General features: G+C 39.2%; 1 protein-coding gene across 1 annotated transcript; it reads right to left on the bottom strand.

The window, feature by feature from the left end:
• Positions 1–1,394: 1,394 nt before the first annotated feature.
• LOC142985823 (uncharacterized) lies at positions 1,395–7,557 on the bottom strand. Its single transcript, XM_076134066.1, has 4 exons — positions 5,938–7,557; positions 3,337–3,507; positions 2,754–2,895; positions 1,395–2,035 (listed from the first exon to the last, which is right to left on the bottom strand). The coding sequence occupies exons 1-4, from the start codon at positions 7,555–7,557 to the stop codon at positions 1,395–1,397; spliced, it is 2,574 nt and encodes an 857-aa protein (XP_075990181.1).
• Positions 7,558–16,001: the final 8,444 nt, after the last annotated feature.

Below are 16,001 nucleotides of genomic sequence, written 5' to 3'. Positions count from 1 at the left end.
GCTACTACCAATAGGAGCAGAGTACCAGTGAAAAATGTTACAAAAACGGGGAAAATTTTTAACGCTTATGTAACGCAAGCGAAGTTGCGCGGGTCAGCTAGTAGTAAATATTATTCGATTAATAAAATGGATGAAGGATTTGAAAAAGGACAATCGGATAATCTACCTAAAATAAATGAAATTAATGGTTGCGCATTATTTATCAACATATACAGATTTTATTGTATATGAGTATGTCTATCAGTTATTTGGTTACCATTGTACAAGCTCTGCTTAGTTTGGAATCAAATGACCGTGTGTGAGTTGTCCAGCAATATTTAATATTTAATTAAATATTTAATGTATGTATACATTTAGGTATGTATGTATATATGTATGTACGTATGTATGGATGTTTGTTACTCTTTCACGCAAATGTGACTGAACCGATTACGATGACATTTGGTATATAGGTAGCTGAATTCCCAGAATAACACATAGGCTACTTTTTATCCCAGAGTTCCCGAGGGATCGGGATTTACACGGGGAAGGTTTCCATGGAGACGAAAAAATTTTGACCCATTCTCTCTAATGTGACGCAAGCGAAGTTGTGCGTGTCAGCTAGTCTATACTAATCATTTACACCCTGTATATCATCACGCTACGACCAATAATTATTGTACAACACAAGTCAATTATTATTTCTTAATTTACGTGACACTAAAGAACAATTACAAGTTGCGGTAATTACTGGTACCGTAAACAATATCTATACTAATCTATACTTAATATAATAAAGCTGAAGAGTTTGTTTGTTTGTTTAAACGCGCTAATCTCAGGAACTACTGGTCCGATTTGAGAAATTCTTTCAGTGTTAGATAGTCCATTTATCGAGGAAGGTTATAGGCTATATATCATCGCGCTACTACCAATAGGAGCAGAGTACCAGTGAAAAATGTTACAAAAACGGGGAAAATTTTTAACGCTTATGTAACGCAAGCGAAGTTGCGCGGGTCAGCTAGTAACAAAAATAAATCCCTTTGACCAAGACAAGGACGCAAGGGTTATAAGACTATATTCTATGCTCTAAAAGTCTCAAGTACTTATTCCAAGTAGGACGTAAGCCTCGGGCGCAATCAGAGTTAGAATACTTTTACATCAGATATGTATCGGTAGTCATTCAACCTCGGAGAATCTTAACATCGACTTTTAAAAAGTGACGTCACCGCTTCAGCGCCATTTAGTTGATTTACTTAGAACTTTTACTTTACATAACAAGGTACAAACAAGACAGGTAATAAGGTTAGATCGATAATAGTTATAAGATTCCTCCACAGATGGCATTAAAGTAAATTGGTGTGTTACAATCTCCCCCTCAGTCCTCGAAGACGTCTCGGCGAGAAGGACTGGAAGATTTAATGTTTTCTAGGACGTCCACGTCCTCTTTTCACTCTTGACGGTGATATAGACACATCAACCTGTTTTCGAGGCCGTCCTCTTCTTCTAAGAGGCTGCACAGGTTGAGGAACCGTAGTTGAGTTATCATTCTTGAAGGGAGTCAAGGCTGACGCATGATAAATACCGATAGATTCATCAGGATTGTCCAAAGAAGCTATTTTAAAAGAAGCGAGACCATGCTGTTCCATAATTACATATGGTCCATCTCGTCGCGGAGCAAATTTAGCGGTGACGCCCTGTGTTCCTTTACTTATAGGATGTACGCTAACAAGAATTAGGTCTCCTGACTTATATTGAGGATGAGGGCGCCTATGTCGGTCAACATATACTTTCCGAGCCTCTTCTTTCATTTCCTGTACTTCTCTTGCTTTCACCAAGTTGTCAGCTAAGTCTCTAAGTTTAGGCGTTATTTCTGGAACTATATTTTCTGAGATAAGTATATTTCTGAAATCAATTTCGTTGTCTCGTGGACACCTTAACTCTCTTCCAAATGTCAAGAAAGCTGGGGTTTGGCCTGTTGCCAGACAGGTAGCACTATTCATGGCAAATCTTATTGCAGGTAAAAGATCAGACCATCGGTTATGTTTCTCCCCCTGCACTAAAATGGCCAATTGAGTCTTTAAGTCTCAATTTCTACGTTCCACTGGATTTGTTTCCGGGTGATATAATGGAGTGAATTGATGTTTTATGTTTAGGCTGTAAGTAACTTGTTGCATTACCGCACTCACAAACTGAGTGCCGTTATCACTAATCAGTCGCCTTGGTACACCATATCTTAAGAAAATCTCAGTAATTAGGGTAATAGCACAGTTTGTTGCCGACGCTGTTTCTAGGGCGAAGAGCTCCACCCATCTGGAAGCCATATCTTCTACAATAAATATCCAGGTCTTTCCATCTTCTGTCGGCGGAAGAGGACCAAATAAATCAAATGATACCACTTCAAAACGTTGATTCATAGCAGTGGTTTGTAACAAACCAGCAGGTTTCTGGTTAGAGGGCTTATAACTTTGACATTTCAAACAGTTTTTGACATAACTTGCAATATATTTGCGCATACCATTCCAATAATACCTTGTTGCAATTTTCTTGTAGGTTTTGTCAGCTCCATAGTGCCCTGCTAAAGAATCATCACTAGGCACTAAGTACATTTGCCCATTCATGTTCAGGTACTACCAATTGGGCATCGTCGACCTCAGAATCAGGGTGTAAGCGATACAATATTCCATTATTCATTAGGTAACCTTTGTTACTCCAATATGCAGCATCCTCTGTTCGTTTCAGTTCCTCAAGGGAGTTTATGATATTCTGTAGCTTACTATCCTTTTCTTGCTCTTCACGAATATCTCTAGGACTGCGAGTAGGCATGTCAATGACTACGGAACATATGGCACAGTTAGGGGTATCATCACAACATGGTGGTCTTGATAAGGCATCCGCGACGGTATTCAATTTACCGGGCTGGTAAGCAATAGTGAGGTTGTACGACTGAATCTGTAATGCCCATCTAGCTAGACGGCCAGTTGGTGATTTCAAATTTAAAAGCCATTTCAAAGCTTGATGGATTTCAACTCATTTGTGGTGAGAGTGCCGACTGAGCATCTGTCGACCTTCATGAAGGAGGAATTTTGGCCGAGAGGTGTTGTGTTCCGGCGGTACAGAGGACGGCTACCCGACACCACGCGTCAGGCGACACCTGGATCACGTGTCACTTAGAATAAGTTATATTTTGTATGTATTAGTCTATTTATAAGTTGTATTTTGTTTATTGTAATACTATTGGCCTCAGTTGCCTGAAATAAAGGAATAAATAAATAAATAAATAAATAAAATAAATAAAATAAATAATACTGTGATTGGCATTCCTTCAATGTATGAACGAAATTTATTCAATGCCCATACCACAGCTAAAGCTTCTCTTTCAGTTGTGGAATAATTTTTCTCCGCCGAGGTTAGTAGTCGACTTGCATATTCTACAGGGTGCTCATCTTCCTTCTCCCCCTGGACCAAAACTGCTCCAAGCGCGTAATGACTGGCGTCAGTTTTAAGTATAAAGGGTTTGGTATCATCCGCCTGTCGCAAAACAGGTGCAGTGATCAATTTATGTTTCAGTGTGGTTTACGCTTCTTCCTGTTCTGTATTCCATAGCCACGAAACCTTTTTCTTGGTCAGCTTTGTTAATGGTTGGGCGATAGCTGAGAAATTATCAATTAATCGGCGATACCAAGAACACATTTGTAAGAAGGATGCCATCAAAAACATTCTGTAAAAACTTCAAGTCTCGCCGTAAAAAGTTGTGAGATCTATATAATACCAAGTCGATTAATCTATTTAGTCTCTACTTAAAGGACCTTCTGTCTTAAGTTATTACGTATGTTATTATCATGCCAATTTAAAAAAAATACCTTTAAAACAAATAGACCGACCTGGCCATCGCATGATTTGATTATTAGTATGTATCACACTACACAGCACGACAAGAAGTTAAAGCTCCTGAAATGTTAATAATGGCGAATTTGTGTTTTCTTGCGATGACCAAGTCGATCTATTTGTTTTAAAGGTATTTTTTTTAAATTGGCATGATAATAACATACGTAATAACTTAAGACAGAAGGTCCTTTAAGTAGAGACTAAATAGATTAATCGACTTGGTATTATATAGATCTCACAACTTTTTACGGCGAGACTTGAAGTTTTTACAGAATGTTTTTGATGGCATCTCACTTCTTTTTGTAGAGCGAACATAAGTCCAATTTGTATGGAAAGACGTTTTTTTTTTCATAATTCAACATATTTTCTTATGGGAATGTTGTTCAGTTTCATGAGTTAAACACCCTTACCCACCCTTTACCCCCTCCCATTATGCCTCATATAGTAGGTACCTATTTACACCTATTTATTTTATTTTCTACAGTAATAATAATTCATTAACTGCAAATGTAACCTTGTAATCGTATACATTTATATGGGATTACAAAGTTATTGTTGCAGTTGGTGTATTTAGAAAACTGGACCGAAATTAGAAAATATTAAATTTTTCCCATGATTAAAACACTAAACCCTATTTGTATTCTAAATTTTAAGCTTCTAGGTCTGCTAGAAGTACCTTAGACTTTTGATGATCGGTGAGTCAGTGAGTCAGTGAATCAGTGAGTGACAAAATTAAAAATTTTAACAAGTTGTCATTCTTAAACTACTGGTTCAAATTGACTGAAATTTTAAATATACCGTGTTTATGCAATGACTGATTAGTTGCTGAAAATCCAGGCTTCTTGTTTTATCCACAACGAAATTATAGGGGTGTCAAAAATAGCCCGAATTGCTTCGAGAAAAGGATGTTACGGCCGTGCCGCTTTTTTTTTGCTCGACTTGCGGGGGCACTTCCGTGCCCCCAGATATGTACCATAGCCAGTTGCGCTCACCGGTCGGAAACGATCTGTGGGTTAAGCAACCATTGGTGCGGTCATTCTATAGATGGGTGACCGCATAGTGGTATTTGAGCTGGGCGTCTCCGTGCTTCGGAGGGCACGTAAAAAGTCGGTCCCGGTTGTTGTCAATAAGATAACAATCGTTAAGCCATGTCAAAGGCCTTACGGGCGGCTTGAACAACTTTGACACTAGGTTGACCACTAACCATACGATATGAATGAATGAATGTAAGAAGGATATTAATTGCTGAAGATTACTGGGTTTTGGTCTGTCCAAAATAGCTTTTGTTTTATCTGGATCAGGTAGCAAGCCGTCGGGCGTTATAATATGGCCTAAATATTTGATCGAAGAGCGAAAGAATTTACATTTATCTTTGTTTACAGTTAAGTTATATTCTCTCATTCTATGTAGTATGTCTCTCAGGTCGCAGAGGTGTTGCTCAAAGGTGCTAGAGAAGAATATGATGTCATCTAAGTACGCCAGCATGGTGATATGTTCCTATGTGACTTTAAATCTATCGACTAGACGTTGAAAGGTAGCGGGTGCATTGCGCAACCCTAACGGCATTCTTTTGAATTTGTATATTCCAAAAGGTGTGATAAAAGCCGTTTTATCTTCATCCTCTTCCCTTAGTTTAACCTGCCAATAGCCCGATTTTAAATCCAATGACGTCATATAGGGAGTGGGCTTAGCAGAGTGCAGTAAATCGTCTATCCGAGGAATTGGATAAGTGTCTGCTATAGTTATAGCATTTAAACGTCGAAAATCAATACATACTCGAATGTCTCCATTTGGTTTTGGTATTAATACAAATGGAGAAGCCCATGGCGAGGAGCAGGGTACTACAATGTTCCGGTCAAGCATCTTGTCCAATTCTTTCCTAAGTATTTCCTTTTTTGCCGGGGATAGTCGATAAGGAGGGGTTGATATAGGATTATTATGTTTCGTTATGATACAATGTTCTCCAAGTAAGGAAGGCTTGTCATTATCCATAAAAACATCGTGATAGTCTAACAGAATTTTATTTAACTGGACGTCTTGGGACTTAGTTACACTAATGGAACATAAATTTACAGAATCTGTACGAGGGCTACAGGAACGTGCTAAGTTTGTATTGCTAGGAAACAATCCCTTTGAGTGAGGTGACAAAGTAACTTCAGCTTCCCGGACGTTTCTTTCTGCATCACTCATCATAAATTCAGCGAAACGAGGAGAGTAACCGTCGAATACCGTCTTGGGTTTTTTCACAGGACTTACGTCCAATGGTATTAACCGATAGCTTGAAATTGCGTGAGGGCGAGATACGGTTGCGGTCTCGGTAGGCAATGCAGCTATTTGTGTGACTGCCGTGGCGTTGATGTTCGTAGGGCGGCTACTTGTGTCCAAAAAAATCCCATAATTTTTGTCATACAGTTCATATACTTGAGTTGGTTCATCGACGAACTGCCATGTGAATTGTGGCAGATTCGAAACCATCTTGACATCCTGAATGAATCCTATACCCAAAAGAGTGCGATTGTCTCGGGACTCCGGTAAAACAATAAAACTGGTTGGCACTATGCGGTGTTCAAGTTCTACAGCCACTGTTGTTTTGAGAACCCGTTGTTGCTTGGGTATCCCATCAGCTAGAGTTATTTGCACAAATTCTTCTTGGAACTTATGCCCCTTTTCTAATAATTGCCTGTAGAGCGTAAAAGAGGCAACACTCGATTTCGCACACGTATCAACATATGCGGAACCTCTCACACCAGCAATGTTGATGAACACAATTGGTCGATTCCTAACATCTGAACGTATATTCATGGCGCCGAAACCTAGGTTTGTAGACTGCGATGTCTTCTTACTTGCAGCGCACGTGGAACAGCTACTGCGTACTACACCCGGTGCACCACACCCGTAGCAATGCACTCTCGGGGCTGATGGAGAAGGAGCCTGTGTAGTCTGCGATGTTTCAGGCTTTGGGCGTAATACAGGAGTGCTTTGGACGCTCAATTCCTCTTGCTTTCTTTTCAGTTTTCTGCACTCTTCTGCTATGTGGCCATTGAAGTGGCAGAACCCACATTTCTTTTTAGGTGCCATGCCTGGTCTTAATATTTTTACTGCATCAGGTCCCTTACGCTCGTGTTGTTCGCGATCCAGCCACATCTGCTTGGCTCCTCGTGCTGCTTCTAGAAGCTGATCAAAGGTACGGAACGCGCTGCGGGGTACCCTTTCGCGAATACGGTTATGCAGCTGACCGTATATCATGTCCAACTGATGGCATTCGGGCTGCTTTGGTTCTGGCAATTGAGCGAAAAGGTTGCGTTTATGTGCCACGAAGCTTTCTGTGGACATGCGTGAATCCTGTTTGATACCAATTATTTCCTGATATAGGATGTACGCTGGATTCTTGGGTGCGTAGGTATATTGTAAACGAGCTTGGAATTCACCCCATGTTGATACATGGTCCTTTACTCCTTGCCACCATATTGCAGCTTCCCCTGTCAGTAGCAAAGGAACGCCTGTCAGGGCCTCAGCATCCGAAATATTTTCTATTTGCTTAAACACCGTAGCTGCTGCTAAGAAGGCTTCCACCACCTCCAAGTTCTTGGTACCGTCGTATCGCGCAGTACATGTTGAAAAAGTGCCGTGTCTGTCAGGTGCAAGTTTCGCTAGCAGAGCCTGGAACTGTTCGTCGGTGAGGTTCACGGACATTTTGTTACTCGAACTCGGTAGCTTAGCGGCAGTCGTGGTAATTCTACCCGTGCGTGTGACGTATCTTGGACCTGCGCGCTGGTATGGCCCCACGTTGGGCGCCAGATTTGTAGCGGGGTTCGCAATCAAGACCAGTATATGTTCAAGCGCCTTTATTCCTTATCGAATAAAACACGACGCGTACCACCAAGAGTACGTATAACAAAAATAAATCCCTTTGACCAAGACAAGGACGCAAGGGTTATAAGACTATATTCTATGCTCTAAAAGTCTCAAGTACTTATTCCAAGTAGGACGTAAGCCTCGGGCGCAATCAGAGTTAGAATACTTTTACATCAGATATGTATCGGTAGTCATTCAACCTCGGAGAATCTTAACATCGACTTTTAAAAAGTGACGTCACCGCTTCAGCGCCATTTAGTTGATTTACTTAGAACTTTTACTTTACATAACAAGGTACAAACAAGACAGGTAATAAGGTTAGATCGATAATAGTTATAAGATTCCTCCACAGATGGCATTAAAGTAAATTGGTGTGTTACAGTATTAGTAATTCGCATTAAACATGTCAAAAACGGGTCATTTTGGCTTAATTTAGTAATGAACTCATTATTACATAATTATTCGGTAATATTAACTATTTTTTGTGAATATTATTAGAAAAGAGTGTAATTAAGATAAACCAAAGGATTTTTGTATAAGTACCCGCACTGATTTAGAAATAGAACAGTTGAAGTGCGCATCTCGCAACATAAACTTTAAAATGGCATGGCGAAGTTGTTTAAACTCTCTTAATAAAATTGTTTCTGTTATATTTGCGGGAAATTCATTTTTTAAATAAAGAGGGGGAAGTCTTTAAATATCTGCATTCAGTTTTTCCATCTTTATCAGAAGCTAAGATAAAAGAAGGAATTTTCGTCGGCCCTGATATTAGGAAATTAATGTCGGATGAAAAGTTTGATGAAAAACTTAATGATATCGAGTTGCAAGCATGGCAGTCATTTAAGGAAGTGGTGACACAATTATGATGCCAAAATAATTTCCAATTTGGGTGCTAATGGGTTTTAATATAAGCATTAAACTTCATTTCTTAAATTCTCATATTGATCTCTTCCCACAAAATCTGGGAGCCGTTAGCGAAGAACAAGATGAAAGATTTCACCAGATTTTGAAACAGCTTGAAGTCCGGTATCAAGGAAGATGGAATACCAACATGATGGCGGACTATTGTTGGTTATTGAAGCACGACGTTCCAAACCGGAAATTTAAGGGAAAATCGCACAACCCAAGCTTCCAGGAGAAAAGGACCAGGTTCCACAAATTAAATTTAAATGTAATTTAGACTAGTGTTAAGTTAAGTTTTTTAAGTTAAAAATAATGTTCTGTTTTAAATATATATTTTTTTATGTGAAAACTTCTGTTTTTTTGCTACTTTCTATTTGTGCCTTTTTTTAAAAAATCTGGAGGTGAAGAGAAAAACTAAGTACATATTCGTAATCAGCGCACCAAAATACCCTAGAATCAGCTATCAAAATCCAGAGAGGAAGTTATGACTCTCATTTTGCACGACGAGCCGACGAGTCAGGTGATGAGACTAGTTCTTTATTTTCTTCCATCCCTTCGACTCGCCTTTCGTATATGACAAGATAAACATCCACCATTAGCATGCCCGACAGTGTTGTGCAGGATGTCATTACTGACTGCGAACTTGCACCCACCTCGGGCTTATCAACAACGCGCAGACGATGGACATCTGAGATGAACCAGTTCATACTGCGCACTTACTTTCAACTAACTACACTTGAAACAGATACAAAAACCTCAAACCACTGTACCTTAAAATTATAGAAAAATTCCCTGAAATGGAAACCAGCCGTCAAAGAGTAGGAGATCAACGCAGAGCAATAGTAAGAACTAAATTACTACCACAACAAACAATAGACCAGATTTACAAAGAAGTCGAGAACGAGATAGGACAACTACACACCAAAATCCACAATCGGCAGGAAATAACTTCCCAACACACGACATCAACTCAACTTCCAGCATCACAAACACAAGATCCATTGAACAAAATGCAGCCCCGCATGAGGTGGACTAACGAATAGAATGAAGGAATTATGCGCTCATATTACCGGGTAACTGATTTAGGAACTAATGAAACAGCTTACAGGAAACTATTACAAACAGATTTTATTACCAGATTTCCTTCGCTAGCCCATCTTAGTGAACAAAGAATAGCGGATCAGAGAAAAGCAATTATCAACAATAAATATATAAAAAACGATAGATTAAATATGATTAAACAAGAAATAGCAGAAAAATTAGGCATTACTACGAAAAACACAAATAAGCGTAGCGAAGATATAATTAATCCACTCAGAATGGCGCAAACAGAACTCAAAATAATCCCGTAAATGAATTCCCAATTGATTTACTCTCACTACTCACCTCTACAGAAGTGCCCGTAGATAGTTTCGAAACAAATACACAGAGAAACACAACAATAGATACAACTTTCTTACAAGCTTTTGAATTTTACAAAGATACCGATCCAACCAAAAGGACTTACATTGGCAGTGATGGCAAAGCCATCCAAATCCTTCGCCGAAATAGTTAACTACCTAAACTAAGTGATTATTCCTGAAAACACCAACTCAGACACAGACTTCTTTACATTGCAGACAATTATATACAGTGCTGCATGGACTGCAGCCAAAGTAAACGGCTCAAAAATAACATTAGGACAAGGGGAGAGCCAACAGAGCCCAAAAAAAGAATCCAAACCAAACTGGCAGAGGCAGAGGCGGAATTACACAGTTTATTAGCGGCAACAGAAGTAGATTTGTAGAAAGACAGGTAAAAAATATATAACAGATAAACATAGAATCCACACAATTCACGAAGAACCAAACACACAAGTCACGCATACACTAGACACTCTCAAACAAAAACTTGCAGTTGTATCAGGCCGACTTAAAAGACTTAAAGCATGTAACTTACGAAAACAACAAAATTCGCTAACAATGAGAAACTTTTTTATCGTACAATTACACAAAACTCAAGCAATTTACAGGAAAATAATACAAATAACCAGACGTCTATCCCCGATCAAGACACGCTTAAAAAATTTTGGGCAGATATTTGGCAGAATACTATACAACATAATACGCAAGCTAAATGGATACAAGAAGAAAAAACTCTACCGACATACAGCAAATGACTTTTGAACACATTTCTGTTGACACCTTTCACAAAGTTCTCCAATATTTACATAACTGGAAAGCACCAGGTTTCGACTATATCCATAGTTACTGGTACAAAAAAAAATACCTCTGTTCACGGCTATTTACACAATTTCATCAATAAGTTTATCGCTAACCTACCCTATTACCAACTTACTTAACATCAGTCAAAACCTTTATGATACCCAAAGACCCCAACGACCTAACTTACCCTGCTAAATATAGACCCATAACTTGTCTACAGACATTATACAAGATAATTACAGCTTGTGTCTGAGGTGATATATCAACACACTGACGCCAACAACATCCTGGCTGAACTGCAGAAAGGGTGCAGAAAATTTAGTCAAGGTTGTAAGGAACAGCTGATCATAGACTCTGTTATTCTCAGACAAGTACAAAAAACTAAATCAAGTCTATTCACCATGTACATCGACTATAAAAAAGCCTATGACTCAGTTCCCCACTCTTGGTTGATAGAAGTACTCAATATCTACAAAATTCATCCCACAATAGTTAATTTTCTTAAAACCACAAACTGGAACACAGTATTAAGACTATCAACACCAACTGAAACAATAGAGACAGGCCCTATCCAAATTCAACGAGGAATTTTTCAAGGCGACGCATAAGTCCACTGTGGTTTTGCCTTGCACTAAACCCCCTGTCTAGTATGCTAAATTCAACAGCTATAGGTTATCCTTTAAAATCCATAGACACTGACGAACACACTAACATAAAACGCAATATCCTAAATCATCTTTTATATATGGATGACATCAAACTCTATGCAAGAAAGGATAACCAGTTAGAAGAGCTAGTGAATCTTACGGAGGAATTTACAAACGATGTTAGGATGGAATTTGGCATCAACAAATGTAAAGTGAATTCTACTACAGCGGGACAACATTACCAACAACAATACACTTTAGGAACAGGAGACATTATAGAATCATTAGACGAAGCAGACACATACAAATACTTAGGATACACCCAATCGAAACAAATACAATATAAAGACACGAAACGAAAACTAACACAACAATTCCAACACATCATAACTTTTAAACTCTCGCGTTGCATGTTTAATGTATCTATACTTATAATAAATCAGTAGAGAGGTCAAGGTCAGGTTTTATTCTGTCTGTATGTTACGCTGTCACGTAAAAACTACCGATTAAAGTGCACTGAAATTTGGTATATGCATAGAATAAGTAGTGGAGCAAGTTATAGGATACTTTTTATCGTATAAAATTTCATAGATTTTTATAAAATTGAAAAAAATACGTAGGAAATCGTTTTGAACCTGCGTTTCCCTATAGAGACCATAGATGGCGTTGCAATCCATTTCACAACGTTCGCATTGAGTGAACGCGGCGCCGGCCGTATCGACACCTGTTGTCGCACCAACCAATAGATGGCGTTATAGTCTGCGACAAAGCATGTCTTTTCCTTATTAATTTATTTTGATGGCTTAATTATAAAATAAATACGTTTGGAACAGGCTATACATTTATTAGATTTTCAAACATAAATGTTGTATGATATATTATTACACAAAAATGTTGGTTTACGTGGGTCCGGTGCGGTCGGGATATCCTAGATGGCAAACCAATTAATTTCGTTTGTTGTCGTTGTTCGCCGCAACTAGCAGATGGCGTTGTAGTTCGTAACACATAACCAAATAAATTGGTTGCATTAAGGAAATAAATTGGAATGGATAGCTATGAAACAGACTATGTGGTAAGTTTTAAAAAATAAACAACGGATGATATATAAAAAATACTTACGGGTTACGCGGTTTCGGACGTATCATCGCAAGTATACATTATTATGCGTGTGAAGAGCTCCGGCGCTGATAGGTCAGTCTGTACGTATAATAATATTCTGAATCTAGACAGGTAAGCAATGGTCAGTCTATAATAAGGTATTATATTTTACACTGTAAACTGGTACGGATACAGACGAGAGCGGAAAAGAAGGTAACCACAGGAAATCAGGCCTGTCTGAGCCTGTGTCACATTGTGTGTCCTTCGGGTCCCTTTCGTAAATAACCATTAGATGACAAAGAGTTGTTAGCATTTTTATGTGTAGGTGTATCGAGTGCTTCGCAATTCGCGTGCTCAAACGAATAAGCAACAGTACGAAATTCACGCGAGCGGAGCCGCACGGGTCAGCTAGTAATAGAATACGGGAATTAACGCGAACACGCATTTTACCTTAAAATGCCTAACGTTTCGGCGCAGGTTGCACTCGCCGTGGTCCCAGGTTGACTGGAGCAGCGATGACAGCACTTCATGTATATGAGGCGGACGAATGTCCATCCACCCTCATATTTTGATTTTTCCAACCGCCACCACACACTACACTAGCCGTGTCCCTTTTCTGTGAGCTAACCGATTGCGAAACATAGCGAGGTTTTGTAACAGTAATCACTGGATTCCATGTCGCGGATAATTTGAAGCCGTCTTCCCGACCCGTAATATTCTAAATAACGCGAGTGAACGGCTTCTGAGACAATTAATACGGAACAAACACAGTGAGCTTAACCGTACTCATAGCGAGTTATACGTGTTACATGTGAAGTGTAGTGTTAGTTTATCACGCGAAGATTACGACTTGTGTGATCGGGTAACGTATCTTCAGGCTTCGAGTTGTGTAGTGAAACCCATGAGCGTAAGTTCTCGAAGGAGTACAACCGAAGGTATGTCGAGAAAAATACGTCACCGGCTGTACCCGATCCACTGACTAAAACCGTCGTAAACCTTTCAAATGTGAGTTTAGACCAACCTACTATTAACATCTTGGCCAAAGCAGGCCACCGTCACTCGGCCGTACCTACAGCGATAAGTGCCTACAAATTCGCGGGGCGTCGGCGCCACTCCGAGAGTCGAGTGTCGACGCTCACGCGTAGAGCTCGTGCGTGCGTTTATTAGACGTTTTGTGAGTGATATTATTATAAAAACGTTTAAAATAGAATGGCAGGTTTAAAGCATTGCTCATTTGATGGATGTTTGTCGAAAAAGAAGGACGAGGGATTGTTATTTTTTTCATTACCTACAGATTCATTAAAAAACTATAAAACTTTACATTACCTACCTACCACAAAATAATAGTACTAACTAGGTATAATTAGTTACTTTGTTGATGCTAACAATATGGACTCATGTCTGAATTATTAAGGAATTTGATACTTTATAATTACGAGAGCAACTTGCAAATGTGACTTTTTGTTTATTGAGATATTTCAACGATTTTGGTATCAAATGAAAGGTCTAAGACTAAAACTATTTTATCCGTTTGAATGATATAAATCGGTTCACAGGTTTAGGACATATGAAGAATATAAAATAGTAAAAATGTAAACAAACCAAAACAGGTAGCAACGATGCGGCGAGCCGACGACCCTAGCGTCATAGGTAACGCGTCACTCTACGCCAGACAGTGACAGAGTTACGCGTTAAAAGAGAGCGGGAATACTTAGGTGAATATGTCGGTAGGTACGGAGCGCTTATACGAGCTGAATTGAACTTTATTGCTTAGTAGCAAGAGTCGTTATTTCTATAAATTGTTTCGGGGAGTGCGCGTTCTGTACTATAGTACTTATTATTCTGTGGCCAAAGGCATGAACTTCGCACTAACGCCTAAGCGAATTCCGTTCGAAAGTGTAATCAGTAGCGTCGAGTAAACGATTGCTCGTAATAAAATACCGCCCGGCGACGCCGATACCCTGCGACAGGACGTTGCGGTTATATTACGAAAATCGAAGGTTCCAGCGAGTAATACCACTGCAGAAGAGCGTCAAGCACTGAAACTTATTCGGGATAACCGGGATATATTAGTGCTTAAGGCCGACAAGGGAAACGCCACTGTAGTGATGAATACAACTGATTACCAACAGAATGTTCGGGATTTGTTATGTGATAACAAGGTATATAAACCGGTATCATATAACCCTACGGCTAGAGTAACACGACGAATACGGACGCTGATACAGGACAACAAGGACCTTTTTACGGAAGACGAGTACGAGAGACTGTATAAACCGAAGTCGCACCAACCACCGAAATTATATGGCCTGCCCAAAATACACAAGTCCAACGTACCACTGCGGCCTATCGTGAGTCAAATCGCCTCTCCTACTTACGACCTTGCAAAGTGCGGTGACATGTCGTCGCTCAGCGCGCCGCCGCCGCCAGAAATCTTGTAGGCATGCGCGGAGATACATCGCATTGTTCACTATACATTGAACGCTCAAAAATGACTAACTCGGGAACCAATCATTTCCGAGAAATATCGTTGGAGTAAAGAACCATGGCAAAATCTCATACATCATAATCACTAATTTTAAAATGTTGCGTCTTCAAATAAAACAAATGTTATAATATGCAGCATTAATTCCCGACTCTAAATATATAAATATGTTCATTAGGCGCGCCGGAGATCCTGAGTAATTTGAGTTTATATTTTTATAGGTTATGTCATCATCACTTCATTAAAATGTTATAATTGACCGTGAGCTGTCAATTACACCCTGTATTACTATCGTCATCGTAGTGAAGTTGACTGCCTTAACCTTTCGAGCAGGTATAGCCCCAAAACTAATATGTACCCAGAGATTTCCGTATGGTAACCTCTGGGTCTTATGTCTAGATTTCCAATTCTTTGCGTTAATAAAGAGATAAAGAGCCGATAGCTGCTGATAAACCATTTGTAGCCAACTTCACTCCGGCATATTTTAATTGAGTCATTGTTCCTACAACTAGACTGTTATATTATAAAACAAACTGTTTTATGGGGTATTTAAGTTATCAGATAGTATAAATCAGCTTGGTTGTAACAACAAAGGTAAATAAAAAATGAAAAGGTTATACATTATTTATTTCTTTCATACACATCTCTGATTATCATGTCATTTTAAAATTCAGTTGGTACATTATCTTGATGCCTGGGCTATCCTAAGTACCAGACTAAAGTCAGCACAGCAGCCTATTGTACGAGTATGTCTATCCACCGGACAACCTATTTTCGTGAGATATGTTATTGGATAAACCCAGCTAATCAGCAATGTGGCAACTCTTGTATTTTGTTCTAAAGCAGGGTATCAGCGGAAGCTATTCTATGTTACAATTCACGCACAGAATTCAAGTCAGTCTGACACGACTTCCCATACTTGAAGAAGTATTATACTAGTTCACA

Source organism: Anticarsia gemmatalis, chromosome W, assembly GCF_050436995.1.
Source record: "Anticarsia gemmatalis isolate Benzon Research Colony breed Stoneville strain chromosome W, ilAntGemm2 primary, whole genome shotgun sequence".
Classification (NCBI taxonomy): Eukaryota; Metazoa; Arthropoda; class Insecta; order Lepidoptera; family Erebidae; genus Anticarsia; species Anticarsia gemmatalis.
Note: the sequence above shows the minus strand (reverse complement) of the source record. Positions and strands in the feature narration are given on the sequence as shown.